General features: G+C 41.8%; 1 protein-coding gene across 1 annotated transcript in view; it reads right to left on the bottom strand.

Annotated features, from left to right (window-relative positions):
* Window positions 1–18594, bottom strand: part of fancc (FA complementation group C) — a 77206-nt gene that overhangs the window by 14364 nt on the left and 44248 nt on the right. The window contains exon 11 of the mRNA XM_055224342.1: window positions 9102–9177. Within this exon, the coding sequence (XP_055080317.1) occupies window positions 9102–9177 (76 nt within the window). The remainder of the gene's footprint in view (window positions 1–9101; window positions 9178–18594) is intronic.

Genomic DNA, 18594 nt, shown 5'->3' with positions numbered 1-18594 from the left:
CTCTCATTGAGGAATTGAATTTAGCTCTGTGTAGTTTAAATCCAGTGTCTTCTAACAAATATAAAATGAAAGGCTGGCAGTTCAAATCCCACTTTCGACATACGAATCGTTGGTAGAGGAGTGCAATTCCAGCTCCCACAGATGAATGCTGTTGTTGTGTTCTTGGGAAAGACACTTAACCCACCTCGCCCCCAGTGTCAGCATACACTGGTGTATGTGTGTGTGCGTGTGAATAGGTGAGTGGTTCCTTGATGAAAAAGTTTGAGTGACTCGAAAGTGGAAAAGTGCTATATAAAGATGTGATCATCTTCTGGATGGGAGCAGAAACATCTTGATTTCAAAAACAGTGCTCAGATGACTAACCTCCTGAACCAATGAGGGATTTACCATCTCTACTCCAAAAGCATTCACATTTGACAGAAGACTAAAACATCAACTCATAAATTAATACACCAATCTAGCTTTTTCTGTTTCTATACTGATGCCGTTACTTTGCTTTAAGTATCTGCCGATCCCGATATCAACTGATACCAGAGCAGAGACTGAAAATATTATTTATTTCCTTTAAACACACAGTGTGAGATAAAAATGATGCAAACGAGTTTTTAACTGTTGTTTATCATTTAAAGTAACAACAGAACAATTTTTAATTAAAAGTATTATCAGGTGTTTGGGCCAACAGTGTGCAGAAAATCCTCTTATCCCATTTTGTTCTATAAACTGGCGTAATATCAACTGAACCGATATCTTTGAACTTATATGAGATCCATCAAAATGTTCAATTCTGGCCACCAGTGTCCGATATCAATATTATATCTGTGAATGGTAAATGGACATGTTTATATTTAGCACTTTTCCACCTACAAGTCTCAGAGCGCTTTACATTAAGGAACCAGTCATCCATTTACACACACATTCATACACCAGTGTACGCAGTCACTGGGGATGAGGTGGATTAAATGTCTTGCTCAAGGACACAATGACAGCATTCATCTGTGGGAGTTGGAATCGCACCTTCAACCTGTGGGTCAGTGGACAAGCGCTCTACCAGCTGAGCTACCCCTCCCCTAATTAAAAGAAGAATCTTATGAATTTCAGAACATGTTTGCAGCAGTCTAATCTACAGTTACAATATTTCGTTTTATATTAAGACAGGATATTTAATCCTTTGCAGGGGACATTCCATTATCTAAATAAGGGCAGTGTTTGCAGCCTTTTGATAATTTGCTCCAATTCAAATTATAGTTTATACTTGATTGGCATTTATTTACTAAACCACAAATGATATAATGGCCTGCCTTTACTTTTTCCATTAGGTTATATGCCACAGCTGCTCCACATCACACTGTCATACATGAAGTTTAAACCAGGCTAAATGGAGGCTAAACCTGTACATATATATGGACATTGTTAACCTGCTAGCTGCCGTGTTCCAAAAAGAAAGTGATCATGCTTCCGGCTCCATCGACTTTGGCTCCAGTTCACTTTCTATTGCAAAAACTGTGGCCCCTCTACTGTCAGGATCGTCATTTTGGTAATGATGATGGTAAAATGTAATACATACATTTTAAGACACCAAGAACACCAGGATGTACATGATCCTGGTGTTTTTATTTCACTATTGTGTCAGTAAATCAAGATATGAACATTAATAACACACAAATCAGGCACCTTTTCCCCCCCCCGAGGTCACTCCCGCAAACGTTTGCGACATGATTGACAGCATTGTCTAAAACCCCACTCCCTGCTGAACCAGTGGTGCAGGCGGGAAGGGGCATTACCTTCACTTTGGACTGGCTCGTTGGTTGCTATGATACTCATAATACTTACAAAATATGGAATTTGGCTCCTTCTTCTCCCCTATAACCGTCTATGGGCTAAACAGAAGCTAAACCACCTAAGCTCTTGATAAAAAGTCAAACGTTACAGTATTTCCATCAAGTCTGTGGTGAAAAATGGGCCTCAAGCACCACCACAACACAAATGGGCCTCAAGCACCTAGTGTAGGGTTATTAAACCCACACTAGGTCAGGCTCCACACACTGCGCTCCACACACTGTCCCTAAATGACTTCATTCATGGAAGTCACTCCTGCCCACAGTCTGGTCTGGACACATACAGATAAACTGGTCCAGCATGCCCCTGCATTCACCTACTCTGCATCCAATACAATTCAAGATTCAAAAACCAACTGTTCTGTGTCCAGATTAGAGTGTATGTGATGGAAAGTGTCTTAATGTTTACTGTGGGTGTGATTAGGCCTGTCAGGACAACAAACTTTTTTTTTTAAAAGTTCTATTTTGTGATACAAGAAATTTTATAGTCATTCTGAGGCAGAATGACAAAGGGTGGTTGCCATGCTGTAAGTACCTTTGTAAGCTGATTTCTTAGAGTTAGATTATACAAATGTAAACTGATCTGATGTCAGTAGTTTTGATGAGGAAAATTAGAAGATTTATTTTAAAATTCATTGGACTTTATCTTAAATACCCTCAAATACTCCAAAAATGTATTAACTGACACATGACCCCAGGGGTTTTTAATGATCATATTTCTTTATATTAACCATAAACTGTATAAAGAAGTGGACTAAGGGAGTATGTCGTCACCCATAGCCGGAGCAACCTCGGGGAAAGAAGGCATCTAATTCAGCTGTTATTAATGTTCATATCTTGATTTACGGACACAATACCGAAATAAAAACCCCAGGATCATGTAGAGTGGGTTAATATGAACATTATAACACCAAAATTACGAGTCTGATAGCAGCAGTTGCAGAGAGAGGCACAGTTTTTTCAATAGAAAATGATCTGGAGCCAAAGTAGATGGAGCTGAATTACAAACATTCTTGCTTTGAGTATGATCACCTCTGCACAGATCTGATCAGTAACTTGGCCTTGTGGTGCCACTTGTTCATCTTCATGGAGACATATTGTAGAACATTCTCACCTAGGTAAAACTATAACATCTCCATAGAAACAAGCAGGTGGTGTACTTTCAGAAAAGTTACACATTGCAGATGAGCCGTGCACAGTTTTAAAGAGTAAATTGAATCTGTTGAATCATCTTTTCCATCTTAACTCATGAAGTGGCCTTGGTTTAATTACACGTCTCAAACAGAATAAAAACCTGGAGTGACTAGACATAAGTCCATTTAACATTCAGCCTCATTTAAATGCTGTGCGACTCACCTTCTATTTTAGCCATTATCAAGGCACATGCATGAATAAAGGAGAAAGCAGACGAGCATCCAGACGAGAATGCAGATGAGCATGCACGCGGCATCACACATGGCAGCGCATATGAGCACCACAGACAAGCACTGCAGGTAAGCACCGCAGATGGCTGGCCTGGATTAACATTCCCAATAATAACCTATACCTACTATACCTACTATATTTGTCCATTATAGCCTGGCAACAATACTGTTGTTTTTACAGTCAAATTCATAGCTCAATACATGGTTCACAATATCTGTGCAATTTTTACATATTTTAGGCCAGAAAAAACAAACTCATTATTTGTCCATCCATCTTCTTCCGCTTATCCGAAAACGGGTCGGGGGGGGGCAGCAGTCTAAGCAGGGACTCCCAGACGACCCTCAACCCAGACACTTCCTCCAGTGGGACCTCAAGGCGTTCCCAGGCCAGCCGAGAGACATAGTCCCTCCAGCGTGTCCCCAGGGCCTCCTCTCGGTGGGACATGCCCAGAACAGTTCCCTAGGCAGGCATCCAGAGCAGATGATCGAGCCACCTCAGATGGCTCCTCTCTACGTGTAGTAGCAGAGGCTCTACTTCGAGTTCCTCTCGTGTGACTGAGCTCCTCACCCCATCTCTAAGGGAGCACCCAGCCACCCTGCGGAGGAAGCCCATTTCAGCCGTGTGTATCCGCAACCTTGTCCTATCGGTCATTACCCAGAGCTCATGACTATAGGTGAGGGTAGGACTGTAGATTGACTGGTAAATTGGGAGATTTCGACTCAGCTCTTTCTTTACCACAATGGTTTCATACAGCGGCCGCATCACTGCGGATGCTGCACCAATCTGCCTGTCAATCTCACGCTCCATCCGCCCATCACTCGTGAACAAGACCCTGAGATACTTGAACTCCTCCACTTGAGGCAGAGACTCCCCACCTGGAGAGGGCAAGCCACCTTTTTCCGGTTGAGAACCATGGCCTCGGATTTGCTGTGGAGCAAGACAGCCCCTCAACATCCAGAGACATAAGATAAGGTTCTCGGGACGAATCTCGTCCACCCCCCGGGCCTTGCCACCAAGGAGCTTGCAAACCACCTCGGTGATGGACACGGTGATGGACAAGTCCGCCTCCGGGTCCCCAGTCTCTGCTTCCTCCTCGGAAGACGTGGCAGTTGGATTGAGGAGATCCTCAAAGTATTCCTTCCAATGTCTGACACAGCAGCCTTCCACCTGCACTGTAAACAGTTTTGGTGAAGCACTGCTTCCCCCTCCTGAGCCGTCAAACGGTTTGCCAGAATTTCTTTGAGGCCGTCCGGTAGTCCTCCTCCATGGCCTCCCCGAATTTTTGTCACTGCAACAGCACAAACCGCGGCACGATTGACCCACCGGTACTTGTCAGCTGCCTCAGGAGTCCCACTTCTGACCACAGCTATGAGCGAACCTGCCGGCAATAGAGGCACAGAACATGGCCCGCTCCCCAGCCTTCCTTGGGATCTGGGAGAAGTTCTCCCGGAGGTCCTGACAGAGCGTTCCGCCAGACGTTCCCAGCAGACCCTCACGATACGATTGGGCCTGCCAGGTCTGTCCAGCTTCCTCTTCCGCCAGCGGATACAACTCGGTTGACATCTCTGCCCCTCTCTTTACCCGAGTGTCCAAGACACGTGGCAGGAGGACAGATGACACGACAATAAAGTCGATCATCGACCTCCAACCTAGGGTGTCCTTATGCTTGAACATGGTGTTCGTTATGGATAAACTGTGGCTAGCACAGAAATCCAATAACAGAACACTCAATCACGCCCCTCTAAGTGTCACTGTCATTACCCACATGGGCATTGAAGTCCCCCAGGAGAACAACAGAGTCCCCGGTCAGTGCGCTGACTAGTACCTGTCCCAGGGACTCCCAAGAAGGGTGAGGGACCTACCCCCGACCCGAGGGCACAGGAACGCAACCCTCTCGTTCACCGGGGTGAACTCCAACACCAGGTGGCTGAGCAGTGGGGCAATGAGCAAGCCCACAGCCACTTGCCGCCTCTCCCCGCAGGCAACGCCAGAGAAATGGAGAGTCCAGCCCCTCTAAAAAAGTTGGGTTCCAGAGGTGAGGTCGACTATATCTAGCCGGTAAAGCTCAACCTCCTGCACAAGCTCAGGCTCCCCCCCCAGTGAGGTGACATTCCATGTCCCCAGAGCCAGTCTCCATCTCCGGAGATCTGGTCATGGAGGCGACAGATCTCCTTGCACCAGCCTTCCATGGCTCCTTCCGCAGGTGGTGGGTCCACAGGAGGAGAGCCCCAAATTGCTCCTTCAGGCTGAGCCCAGCCAGGCCCCATGGGGGAAGGCCCAGCCACCAGGCGCTCGCTGACGAGCACCTATCCCAACCAGGCTCCAGGGTGGGGCCGAGGTAATGCCAATCCGGCTGAGATAACTGGCCTTCTCATCATGGAAGGCTTCTGTGCTTATTATTTGCATATTATTTATAAGCTAATTATCTATGAACATTATCATTAACTAATTTTAAATGTCTAATTAAGTGTTTCAGTGATATTAGCCCCATTTAAAGCTGTGTAAAGTTTCTCTTTCCCTCAGCCATAGTAAAGCTGCAATGCGTAACTTCTGGTGGAAGGTACACCACCTTGCTTGTTTCTATGGAGATGTTATTACATTACCTAGATTAAAATGTTCTACAGTATGGCATTAAAGCTCAACTCCATGGAGGCAAACAATTGGTGCTACAAGGCCAAGTTACGAATCAGATCTGTGTAGAGGCAATTACACTCAAAGTTAGAATGCTTGTTACTTTTTATCAATAAAACACACACAATTAAATAAATATATAATATTTATAATGCCATTCTGTGGAACATTCAAAGTAACTGCATTGTTATGGAGACTAGAAAAGCTACACATTGCACCTTAAACTTTGTAGTTTCACTGAATACACTTACATGGCCAGTAAAAATTCAGATAACAAGAATAACTAAAAGTGCAAGCAGTGATAAAGGCCCTCGCCAACCCCTTGCGACCACGGGGTACATGCTTCCGCAAAGTTCGCATCTCTTGTCCCCGCTTACATTGCCCCTCCCCCCATACTCAGTGCTTATCTAATACTCCTCCGTTCAGTCCAATAAGACAATTTATGACATTTTCACACCTGCATGGTTGGAAATAGAGTTGTCTTTATTGGATTTTTTGTTCAGTATGGCAAGACTAATGTCCATGCCAAATTTCAATGCTCTTTGACAAAATAAATTTTGTGGACCCATTCAAATATTCAAGGGGGTGCAGTAGAGCACTTTCATGTCATAACTATACAACTTGTACATAGCTGTGTTCAGGTCATCAATGCACACAAATGTTTCATTGGGTCTGACTCAATTAGACATCACCTCTGAGAAATACACACATTTTTAAGCTTTTCAAAAAGAATTCAATTTTAGAATTCATGACAGATCTAAAGAATTATACTTCATTGCAAATTGATCTAAATTATTTGGACCAATTTTCAATCATTTTGAAAGAAATTACAAGGTGGAAATTAAAAGTAAGAGAAGTGCAATTTTGCAAAAATGGGATTCCACCCAATACGGCTGACTTCCTGTTGGGTTTAAGATGTTTTTTACTTGCAAAGTTTCATCTTTTCATGTTTAAAAAGATTTGGAGTCTTCTTCCATTGGCATAATATATTTTGACTTTTTAAGGGGGTGCCACAGAGATACTTTTCATCTTTTTTAATTGTGCTTTTAAATTACTCCTTACTTTGGGAAACTTGAATTTTAGGCCATAGTTGGACTACTGTAGAGCATATATTTAGTCTATAACTGAGTCCTGTACTCTGAACCCCATGTATTTCAATGACAAATTTCTTATGTTACCATGGTAATATGTTTGTAGATACAGTGAGGCAAATAAGTATTTGAACACCCTGTGATTTTGCAAGTTCTCCCACATAAAAATTATGGAGGGATCTGAAATTTTCATCTTAGGTGCATGTCCACTGTGAGAGACATAATCTAAAAAAAATCTGGAAATCACATTGTATGATTTTTTAAAATAATTTATTTGTATGTTATTGCTGCAAATAATTATTTGAACGTCTGTCTATCAGCTAGAATTCTGACCCTCAAAGACCTGTTAGTCCACCTTTAAAAAGTCCACCTCCACTCCACTTATCCTAAATTAGAAGCAACAGTTTGAGGTTGTTAGCTGCATAAAGACACCTCTCCACCCCATACAATCAGTAAGACTCCAACTTACTAATATGGCCAAGACGAAAGAACTGTCAACATGCACAAGAGACAAAATTGTAGACTTCCAGGGAGGGGCGACGGGGGCAATTGCCAAGCAGCTTGGTGAAAAAGATCCACTGATGGAGCAATTATTAGAAAATGGAAGAAGCTAAACATGACTGTCAATCTCCCTCGGACTGGGGCTCCATGCAAGATCTCACCTCGTGGGGTCTCAATGATCCTAAGAAAGGTGAGAAATCAACCCAGAACTACACGGGAGGAGCTGGTCAAGACCTGAAAAGAGCTGGGACCCCCGTTTCCAAGGTTAATGTTAGTAATACACTAAGACGTCATGGTTTAAAATCATGCATGGCACGGAAGGTTCCCCTGCTTAATAAATGCTGCTTTAAAAAATCATACAATGTGATTTCCATATTTTTTTTTAGATTATGTCTCTCACAGTGGACATGCGCCTAAGATGAAAATTGGGAGAACTTGCAAAATCACAGGGTGTTCAAATACTTATTTGCTTCACTGTAGGTGTGTCCTCATTGACATCATCATTTTTGTTCAGTATGGCAAGACGAATGTATGTGCCCAATTTCAATTGTCTATAAGAAACTTTGGCCAAAAATGTATTGGAGATGTTAGAGGGCGCTACTGAGTTATTTTTGAACATTTTTACTGACAAATTTCAAAATAAAACATATTTTTGTTGAAAATTCCCCCTGACCACACCCATATTCAAAATGTAATTGATAATCTTTAATCACACATAGGTTTTGGCCAAATTTGAAGCGTTTGTGATGAAAACTGTGCAAGTAGATGTCCTTAATGCGAGGGTGTGTGCTTTTGTTTTTCCCGGGTTTGATCCAATATGGCTGACTTCCTGTATGGTTTAGGGTGGGGCCATAATATAATTTTTGTCATGCCCTGACATGTTCTATTTTTTGGTGCGAGTTTCACATTTTTATGTTGACTTTTTCCTGCTCGGGCTCCCATTGGCCCCATGAAAATGAAAGTTTGAGGTGGTGCTACCGAGTCGTTTATTATTTTTTTCTCGAGGTCAAATAGAGCTCATCGAGTTCAAATTTTTGATACCTGTCACTGGCATATCGGGTCATGTTTACTACTTGATTTTTGCCATTTTCCGGGCACTGAATGCGGTTTTAGTCAGTCCCTCACCGGTACGTTGTCCCAGGCTCAGGATAAGTTTAGGTTGGAGGTTCGAATCCCGCTCTTAAAATAAACATTACTGGCTGAGCAGTCAGACCCAGTGACCCTCGGGTTGGCGGTGCGATTCCAGCTCCCATAGACAAATGCTGTTGTTGTGTCCTTGGGCAAGACACTTAACCCACCTCAACCCCAGTGTCTGTGTACACTGGCGTAGGAATGTGTGTGTGAATGGGTGAGTAGTTCCTTGATGTAAAGCGCTTTGAGTGTCTTGAAGGTGGAAAAGTGCTATATACAAATGTTCCATTGTATATAGCACTTTAAGTGTGGAGCCTATAGGTTTAGTAATAGTGATAAATTAACTTGGATTACTGATGAGTACAAATTTTATAATCCCTATTTCTCCTGCAGGAAATCAGTGTTTATCCAAAGTTAAAGAATAATACAGGAACATTTCCAGAAGGCAGTTTCTCCCAATAGTCCTGGCCGACCCACTAGCACTGACCTGAGGGCTGGGTCAACAGAGGCAGCAGCACATCCGCAGGAGCTTTTGGAAAGTAGGCCTTCAAAGGGAGACTCATCTGAAACAACAACATATCTATTGCTCAGCTTCAGAAGTGCTGGATTTCAGATGACATCATATATATGCTAATAATATTTCATATAGATAAGGGGCAGATAAAAATACCGCTAAAATGCAAGTTTTTGTTGTAATATAGCAAGTTAATTGGACTAGTCACAGATAGAAAAAAATACAGTAAACATTTATGAATAAATCTTTTGATAATTTCATGGCAAAAGTACAATGTTATAAATAGGAAGATGTGATTCATATTCTAGAGCAGGGGTCACCAACCTTTTTTAACCTGAGAGCTACTTTATGGGCACTGAGTCATACGAAGGGCTACCAGTTTGAGACGCTCTTCTGAAATAACACATTTTCTCAGTTTGCCTTTAGTTATACATTATTAATAATGATAAATGATAATCATCTATGTGAACACACTGATCATGTTGCAAGACACTGATCACATTAATGATTTCTCAAAATAATTATCAACAATGAGCAAGGAGGGAAACAGATATCAGTATTCAGCACTTTAACTTTACTAATCTTAGTAATTGTTAAATTTCCAGATGACACTTACATCACTACATCTCATAGGAAAAGTGTCCCATTTTCACTATCCATTGACAAACCTTTTTAACAAAACATAAATAATAACATTGCACTATGTTTCATAAAGTTATCAATTATGTAATGTTAAAGAAAAATAAGCTTACATATTTTTAAATAAATCTCGTTTGCGTTGTATGACTTTTTCACCGGTGTCGTGAAAAAGGCCTGTTGTTTACCCAAAGCTGCGTTTAGCTCTGGGCTTGTTCTGCTCATAGTCTGCATCCCCGTGGGGAGTTAGTGTGGAGTTTTGTGAGAGGTAGTGAAGTGTCCCTCCACATTGTGCAGCTTTGCCGTCACCACAGTCGCTCCGCAGATGAGATACGTGCAGGTTTCTTTAACAGTCTTAAATCGTTGTGAAAGTGATCTCTTTATTTTATACCATGTTTTGGAGTAAGAAACTGCTTTCAGCACATCCTCACAGCGCCCGCGAGTGGAGCACTGGTTTTGTCATACGCACAATACTGACCTTTGAAGTGAGTAGTTCAAAGTTCACCTTAACTTATCTAAACTTCACGTATAATGAACATATGTTTAAGATATTGTCATTTTAAAATCTATATAAACGCAAGGGTGATAAAAAAAAAAAATATAGCAACAGAATAAAATTAAATTTTAGATGCAGCTCATTAGTGAGTTGTGCTATTTTTAGAACAGGTCTGCGGGCGACTCATGTGGGGCTTGGGGGCGACATGGCACCCGCGGGCACACGGTTGGTGACCCCTGTTCTAGAGTCATGGCAATACAAGAATTTCAGATGCCATTAAGATAGGAAGTGTTAGGATAAATAACTATGCTTAGCTATTCTGCATAACCACTGCCATAGTTGGTTATTGTATTACTATAGTTCATGATTGTACCAGTGCTCATGTGAAGACTACACCTGTGTGATGAAGATATATGTTCAGGACATGTACAAGATGTTCTATCTATAAATCTAATCAAATAACTAAGCAGGGCAATGACTGATTTTCAGAGGAAATCTCCATAAAAGGCCAAGCAACTTCTGTCTAATTGCTCTTCGAGTCCACCATCTTGTGACTGAGCTCCTCACCCTATCCCTAAGGGTGCACCCAGCCACTTTGCGGAGGAAACCCATTTCAGCCGCTTGTATCCGCGATCTTGTCCTTTCGGTCATTACCCAGAGCTCATGATCATAGGTGAGGGTAGGAACGTAGATTGACCGGTAAATTCTTCACCACAACGGACTGATACAGCAACCGCGTCACTGCAGACGCTGCACTGATCCACCAGTCAATCTCACGCTCCATCCTTCCCTCACTCGTGAACAAGACCCCGAGATACTTGAACTCCTCCACTTGGGGCAGAGATTCACCACCTACCCGGAGAGGGCAAGCCACATTTTTCCGGTCGAGAACCATGGCCTTGGATTTAGAGGAGCTGATTCTCATCCCAGCCGCTTCACACTCGGCTGCAAACCGCCCCAGTGCCTGTTGCAGGTCCTGGCTCGATGAAGCCATAAGGACAACATCACCCTCGATGAAATCCTGTGGTTCCCGAACCAGACCCCCTCCGGCCCCTGGCTGCGCCTAGAAAATCTGTCCATAAATATAATGAACAGAACCGGTGACAAAGGGCAGCCCTGGCGGAGTCCAACATGCACCGGGAACAGGTCTGACTTACTGCCGCAATGCAAACACAGCTCCTGCGCCGGTCATACAGGGACCGGACAGCCCTTAGCAAAGGGTCCCGGACTCCATACTCCCGGAGCACCCCCCAAAGGACACCACGAGGGACACGGTTGAATGCCTTCTCCAGATCCACAAAACACATGTGGACTGGTTGGGCAAACTCCCATGAACCCTCAAAGACCCGATGGAGAGTATAGAGCTGGTCCAGTGTTCCACGACCAGGACGAAAACTACACTGCTCCTCCTGAATCCGAGGTTCGACTATCGGTCAGATTCTCCTCTCCAGTACCCTGGAATAGACCTTACCAGGAAGGCTGAGGAGTGTGATTCCCCTGTAATTGGAACACACCCTCCGGTCCCCCTTCTTATACAGAGGGACCACCACCCCGGTCTGCCATTCCACAGGTACTGTCCCCGACCGCCACGCGATGTTGCAGAGACGTGTCAGCCAAGACAGCCCCACAACATCCAGAAACTTGAGGTACTCAGGACGGATCTCATCCACCCCCGGAGCCTTGCCACCGAGGAGCTTGCCAACCACCTCAGTGACTTCAGCCAGGGTGATGGACGAGTCCGACTCCGGGTCCCCAGTCTCTGCTTCCTCCTCGGAAGATGTGACAGTGGGATTGAAGAGATCCTCAAAGTATTCCTTCCACCGCCCGACAACATCCCCAGTCGAGGTCAGCAGCTCTCCACCCGCACTGTAAACAGTGTTGGTGAAGCACTGCTTCCCCCTCCTGAGGCGTCGGACGGTTTGCCAGAATTTCTTTGAGGCCGTCCAATAGTCCTCCTTGTAAGGTATTTTTTAACAATGTAATACTACCCCCAGATGCCTGTAGCCCTACTCACCAAAGACCCCCACCCTGAGAGGGTTGTAAAGCAATCTACAGCACTGGGGCCAAGAAGATAACACCTAGGACCAGGGCCACTTCTTATCTGTGGCCCTGTTCACCAAGGACTGAGTGCCCCCCATCCTGTGAGGGTCATAAAACAATGAGATTGATTGACTTAAAAACGCACATTCAGGGATTTTGCCAAAAAGGTTTTTAATGTGTAACCACATGTTGCCGAGAGGAAGACCCGCCTCACACACTGGGAGACCTATAAAAGCTGGAAACACAAACATCTCAGGACTCTCTTCCTATCCTTTCCTGAGAGTCCAGTGCTCCATTGTTAACTTTACCTGTGATGAACTCATTAAACCCTTCTGACTTATATTTCAGTCTCTTAGTCCTCTTTGACGCTTGCATCAGAAACGAACATTTCTTACAACTTTGGCGACCCCTTCCGTGATGGTGTAAAGTGCTCTGGAGGACCTTTGGGCATATCGAGGTGAAGTTTGATGACTGTGTCGGTGACAACCAGGGGCCCCAAAATAAGGTAAGCAGAAAACCTTTTTAATAAAATTTCTGCATAGTTTAGTTTATTCTTTATTAGGGTTGTCACTGTCACATGAATCTGTAATTCTCTGTCTTGCAAATTTAGAATATAATTGGGTGGCCTATCTAGTCCAGTTTGTTCTTTCACATGTAAAGTTGCATGAAGCACATTTACTAACACATAGGGACAGTATGAGCCGGTATTAGAAATCCTGGTCCGGGACCAGGTGGCGCTAGGCCCAGTTGAGAGACCGCCAGCAGACCAGGGTCTATTGGACAGCCAGGGCTGGGCCCTGAGGGCAACTAGTTAAATTCTTAATCAAATTACCTCTTGGAATAGAATCTGACGAGAGTCTATTGAACGTAGTCACTGCTAAGAAACGTACTTGCCCTTATAACCAAGACGGCTGGGACCGTGTTAGGGGGAAAATCCTGGTCCGGGACCAGGTGGCATTAGGCCCGGTCGACTGACAATAGACTAGGTTCTATTGTTGGCCAGAGTAGGACTCTGAGGGTGTAGAGCGCCCTATGACCAAGACACGGTTGGACCGTGTGTGGGGTGTGGAGCCCTGGGTCCGGGACCCACTCAGCTGAGCACTATTGAATAAACCGGTAGGGACAGAACTTCTTCTTCTTTTTGGGTCACTGTGGGTGGCTTGGGTCTCTGACTCCTCATTTTTAGCCTTTATCACATAGAGTATTGGCTGGAGTAGAGACTGCGTAGGCTGCATTTGGGGATGGAGAAAATAAAGGCAAAAAGACTGGGGTGTAGGAGTGTCGGGTCTTTAAAACTAAAATCACATATCCTGCTAGAACCCCCACCCCACACAGACGCTTCGGCCTCTGCGTAGAAGCCTGGGTGGATAAGGTTAGGTCTAGAGGGATCTCTGTGGTGAAAGGTTTGGATTCATACATTAGGCTTATGTAAACAGGTTTTATTAACATTTTCATTCCCAATAGACCAAATTACAGGTGTGTAAAACAGACTTAGTGACAAACAGACTGACTGACTGTGGTGGAAAAGCAGTTGCGGGTTTACTCAATTAGGATTTTGACTATTTGCTCTCAAGTAAATTCTTAGTGAATAGTTCCTTTAGGGTGAGTCTTATCTCTCCTGCCTATCATACTCCCTTACTCAGCTATACACCCCCTCCTTTCTTTCAACCCTACCCCCGCTATCTCCCATCAGCATTTGCCTGTTTCCCTCTCACCTGAAGGCCAAATTGAGAACCTTTTCCACCACTAGACAATGGACGATAGAGGGACAAAGTTTACTCCTGCTACGACGAAAGAAGCATGTACTAATGCCTTAGATATACTCTTGTTTGGGACAGAGGGTAGAAAGAAAGTGAACGAAAAGTTGTGGTATGTGCGTAAAGTGAGAGGTTTGATAGGACAGGACACATCTCCAAATCCCAGAAAAGAACAATTGCTGAATATTCAAACGGTTGTCCATGCTGCTTGTGATTTCACTGAAGCTGAATGGGAGCGAAATGGCAAAAAATGTATAGGGGAGTTTAAAAAGAGAGTGGATATAGCCAGAAAAAATAAAGTTGTTTGCAATGCATACCTCCCCCACTTAATGAGGGGGGCAGATTTTAACATAACATACACCACAGTGACGCCACAAATACAATTGGTGCAATCTAAAACTGAAAGGGAAACGACCTTAGATAAGAAGGGGGAAGATGCATTTCTCCCTCCTTCTTATACTGACCTTTCACCTTATAGTGAGGCCCATAAATTACTAACTCAAGCTACTAATTCACAAACTTGGGCTGTTACACCCCAACACTGATAAATACTAATGAATCAAAGCCAACACCACAATGTCCATTGGTATTAGTTAAAGCAGGATTAGTAAACATAATAGAAGAACCTACAACAAATAAAGCTATCGAAATAGTAAACACGATGCTTGCTGATAATACGGAAGCAATCAGTGATGACAGTGCAGGAGGAGCAACATCTATGACAGGGCAACTGATTGACCCAGATGATGTTAAAACACTGAAATTTGTTAATGTGAACGCCATTAGCACTGAAGGCTCAAGAACTCCCACACCCACTGAATCAATAAGAAAAACAATACAATTTGGAAGTGATGATAAGCATTCTCAAAGTTCTATACTAGAAGAGGTTTCTAGTAAAATAAAAACAAAAATAGATAAACCATTGTATGAGACTTCGTTTACAACTGATGTTAAACCTAAATCTACAAGGCCAAAAGGTTTACATATTAAGTGATCTACCAAACACAGGTTATGATAGAGTTCCAACTGAATGAATGAATGAATGAATGAATGAATGAATGAATATTGTTTATTTGAGCATTATAAAAAAAACAAACAAAAAACAAAACAGTGTACACCCAGATCCCAAGTTTGTGCTCAAAAGGAGTAAGCCGAAGTAAAATACTTGTGTGCGCTTACCCCCCATATTTAACTAAATAACACCATTTAGATTACATTGCAGTGGCAAACCTTCACCAAACCTTCACCATCTGTGCGTGTGTATGTGTGTGTGTATGTATGTAGTGTGTACGTGTACAACATCCATACACATGCACACACACACCGGGTGTGCATGTGCATGTGTATGCAAGTAAAGTGTATGTGTGTATCATTCAAACACATGCACATACACACCGGGTGTGCATGTGCATGCATGTAATGTGTGCGCCTAATGTGTACGTAGAGTAAGGACTCGCTAAATTACAGTTCATACAAAGTACATTGCGGCAGTAGATAATGAATGACAGAATTATTAACCAACAAAATGATGAGTATTCATAGTTTTACTATGATCCTTCTTTAGTAGCATAGTTTTTGAATATATTTAATCTGTATAGTCGTTTGAAGTTTACTAGAGAGTTACTACATTTTAAATTTTCTTCCAATTCATTCCAAAGATCAACTCCACGTCGGGTAATGAACATACTTTTTAGGGTAGTACGAACACACTGTTTCCTAAGATTCAATTGTCCCCTCAGATTGTATTTATTATCTCTAATTTGAAACATGCCATGGATATTATTTGGGAGCAGATTGTACCGTGCTTTATATACAATTTGTAGAGTTTTGAATTTGATTAGATCTTCAAATTTAATTATTTTTGACTTAAGAAACAGAGGGTTTGTATGTTCCCTGTACCCAGCATTATGAATTATCCGTATCGCCTTTTTTTGAAGAATGGATATAATATTAATATTTGTTTTGTAAGTATTTCCCCACACCTCTATACAGTAGTTAAGATAAGGCAATATTAATGTACAATATACAGTATAAAGTGCTCTTTCATCCAGCAAACATTTAGTTTTCCTCATAATTGCGATGGATTTGGCTATCTTGTTTTTTACTGCAGTTAATTGAGGCTTCCAGCAAAGTTTATGATCAAGAATAACTCCAAGGAAATTATGTTCACTCACACATTCAATGATTTCATTATTTATAGTCATCTTGGGTTCAGTGTCAATTTTTTTGTTACCAAGTACCATGAATTTAGTTTTTTTCAAATTTAGCGACAATTTATTACAGTCAAACCATTCTTTTAGTTTATTCATTTCCCTGGAGACCTCTTCCATCAACTGTTGCAGGTTTTTCCCAGAGCACAGAATTGTAGTGTCATCGGCAAAGAGCACCAATTTAAGCTTTTTGGAGATCGAACACAGGTCATTGATATATAGTAGAAAGAGAATTGGGCCAAGTATAGAACCCTGAGGCACACCGCAAGTGATGTGCCTCAGAGTGGAAGAATACTCGCCCATCTGGACAAATTGCATTCTGTTTGATAGATAAGATATGAGCCAATGCAGTGGGTTGCCACGTATTCCATTTTTTTCTAATTTATGGATTAAGATCGAGTGATCAATCGTATCAAATGCCTTTTTTAGGTCAATAAAAATTGCAAGAGCATATTTATTTTTTTCTATACAATTGCTCACCTCCTCAACCAAGTCGATCATTGCAAGTGAAGTGGAACGGTTTTCTCTAAAGCCGTATTGGCTTTCGTGTAGAAGATTGTTTTTATTGATATAGTTGTTGAGTCTATCACTGAAAAGTTTTTCAAGAATTTTTGATAACTGGGGCAGCAGAGAGATAGGTCTGTAATTAACAAAAGAATGTTTGTCACCATTTTTAAATATTGGCAGTACTTTTGCAATTTTCATTTTTGATGGGAATCTAGCGGTTACAAAAGACAAGTTGCAAATGTGTTTTAATGGTTTAACAATTTCATGTATGACGTGTTTAATTAAGCTCATATCCAAGCCATCACAGTCCTGTGATTTTTTGCCCTTGAACTGACCCACAACCTGCAGGATCTCCAGCTCATCGACAGGGCTGAGGAAAAAGGAACTCGAATTTAGATTTCCGCAGGAAGCAGCTTGTCCACCCTGGGTATTGCTAGGCGGTTGAATTGATTTGGCAAGTTCTGGCCCAATCTCGACAAAGTACTTATTGAATCCTTCAGCCACTTCTTGCATGTTTACGATTGTTTTATCATTGTGTTTATAATATTCAGCAATGCAATTGTTTTTTGGCCTTGCACCAATGATCTCATTTAATACTTTCCAGAAACCTTTAATATTGTTTTTGTTGCTGTCAAGCAAAGTCCTATAGTAGTTTTTCTTACATTTCCTCATTATATCTGTTAATTTATTTTTATACTTTTTGTATCTAATTTCAGATTCCTTGGTTTTAGTCTTAATGAATTTTTTATATAGCATATTTTTCTTTTTACAGGCGTTAACCAGGCCACTCGTCATCCATGGGTTACATTGTTTTTGTTTGATATGCTTTGTTTTTAACATAGGACAATGGAGGTCAAGACATGATTTAAAATCGATTATAAAATTATTATATGCAGTGTCTACGTCACTTGCGTTTAGAGTTTTTCCCCATTTTTGAGACTTAAGACTTTGCTTGAGAGCATTTATGGATTCACTTGACACTTTCCTTCTATAATTACCTGTGTTTGTATCATACTGGAATGTTTTTTTGATGTTAACCTCAAAGAGCATAAAAATCGGTAGGTGGTCAGTAATATCATTGATTAATATTCCACTAGTCATTTTGTCATTGATGATATTTGTGAAAAAATTATCAATTAATGTAGCACTGTGTACAGTCACTCTCGTTGGTCTGGTTATTTTCGGGTGCAGCATCATACTATACATTGTATTAACAAAATGTTCAATTTGGCTCTGAGAGTTCACTTTCAACACATCAATGTTGAAGTCCCCACAGAGAATTAGATCTTTCTCATAAGGATTTGAAAATAACTTTTCGACTGTTTCAGTAAAAAAGTCTATATTTGAATCAGGAGCCCTATAAATGCAACTCACCCGTAAATTCTTAGTTTTGCACATTTCAATTTCAACAGTGATACATTCGAAAAGGTTATCAATTGCTACTGACATGTTGTCAATCTGTTTGCTTTTAAGACTTTGATGGACATAAATGGCCACACCCCCACCACTTTTATGTTTCCTTTTAGTGTTATATATTATGTAATTGTCCAAAATAAATTCATTATTTGATTCATCTCGCAGCCATGTTTCAGAAATAGCAATAATGTCAAATGATACATTTAGTTGCTGGAGATAATTTTGTATTTCAAGGAAATGTGCGTTTAAACTCCGACTATTAAAATGTATTATAGATAGCATTTCAGCTTGATTATCTTTATAAGGCAGGATACTTTCTTTCAAGTCATGATGATATTTACAGTTTCCTGACAGTGCGCTGAAGAGGTTATTATCAGGGTCAGTCTCATTCAGTATATTATGGG

This window comes from Periophthalmus magnuspinnatus, chromosome 9 (genome assembly GCF_009829125.3).
Source record: "Periophthalmus magnuspinnatus isolate fPerMag1 chromosome 9, fPerMag1.2.pri, whole genome shotgun sequence".
Classification (NCBI taxonomy): domain Eukaryota; kingdom Metazoa; phylum Chordata; class Actinopteri; order Gobiiformes; family Gobiidae; genus Periophthalmus; species Periophthalmus magnuspinnatus.
The sequence above is the reverse complement of the archived record's forward strand: the minus strand, read 5'-3'. Positions and strand labels throughout refer to the sequence as shown.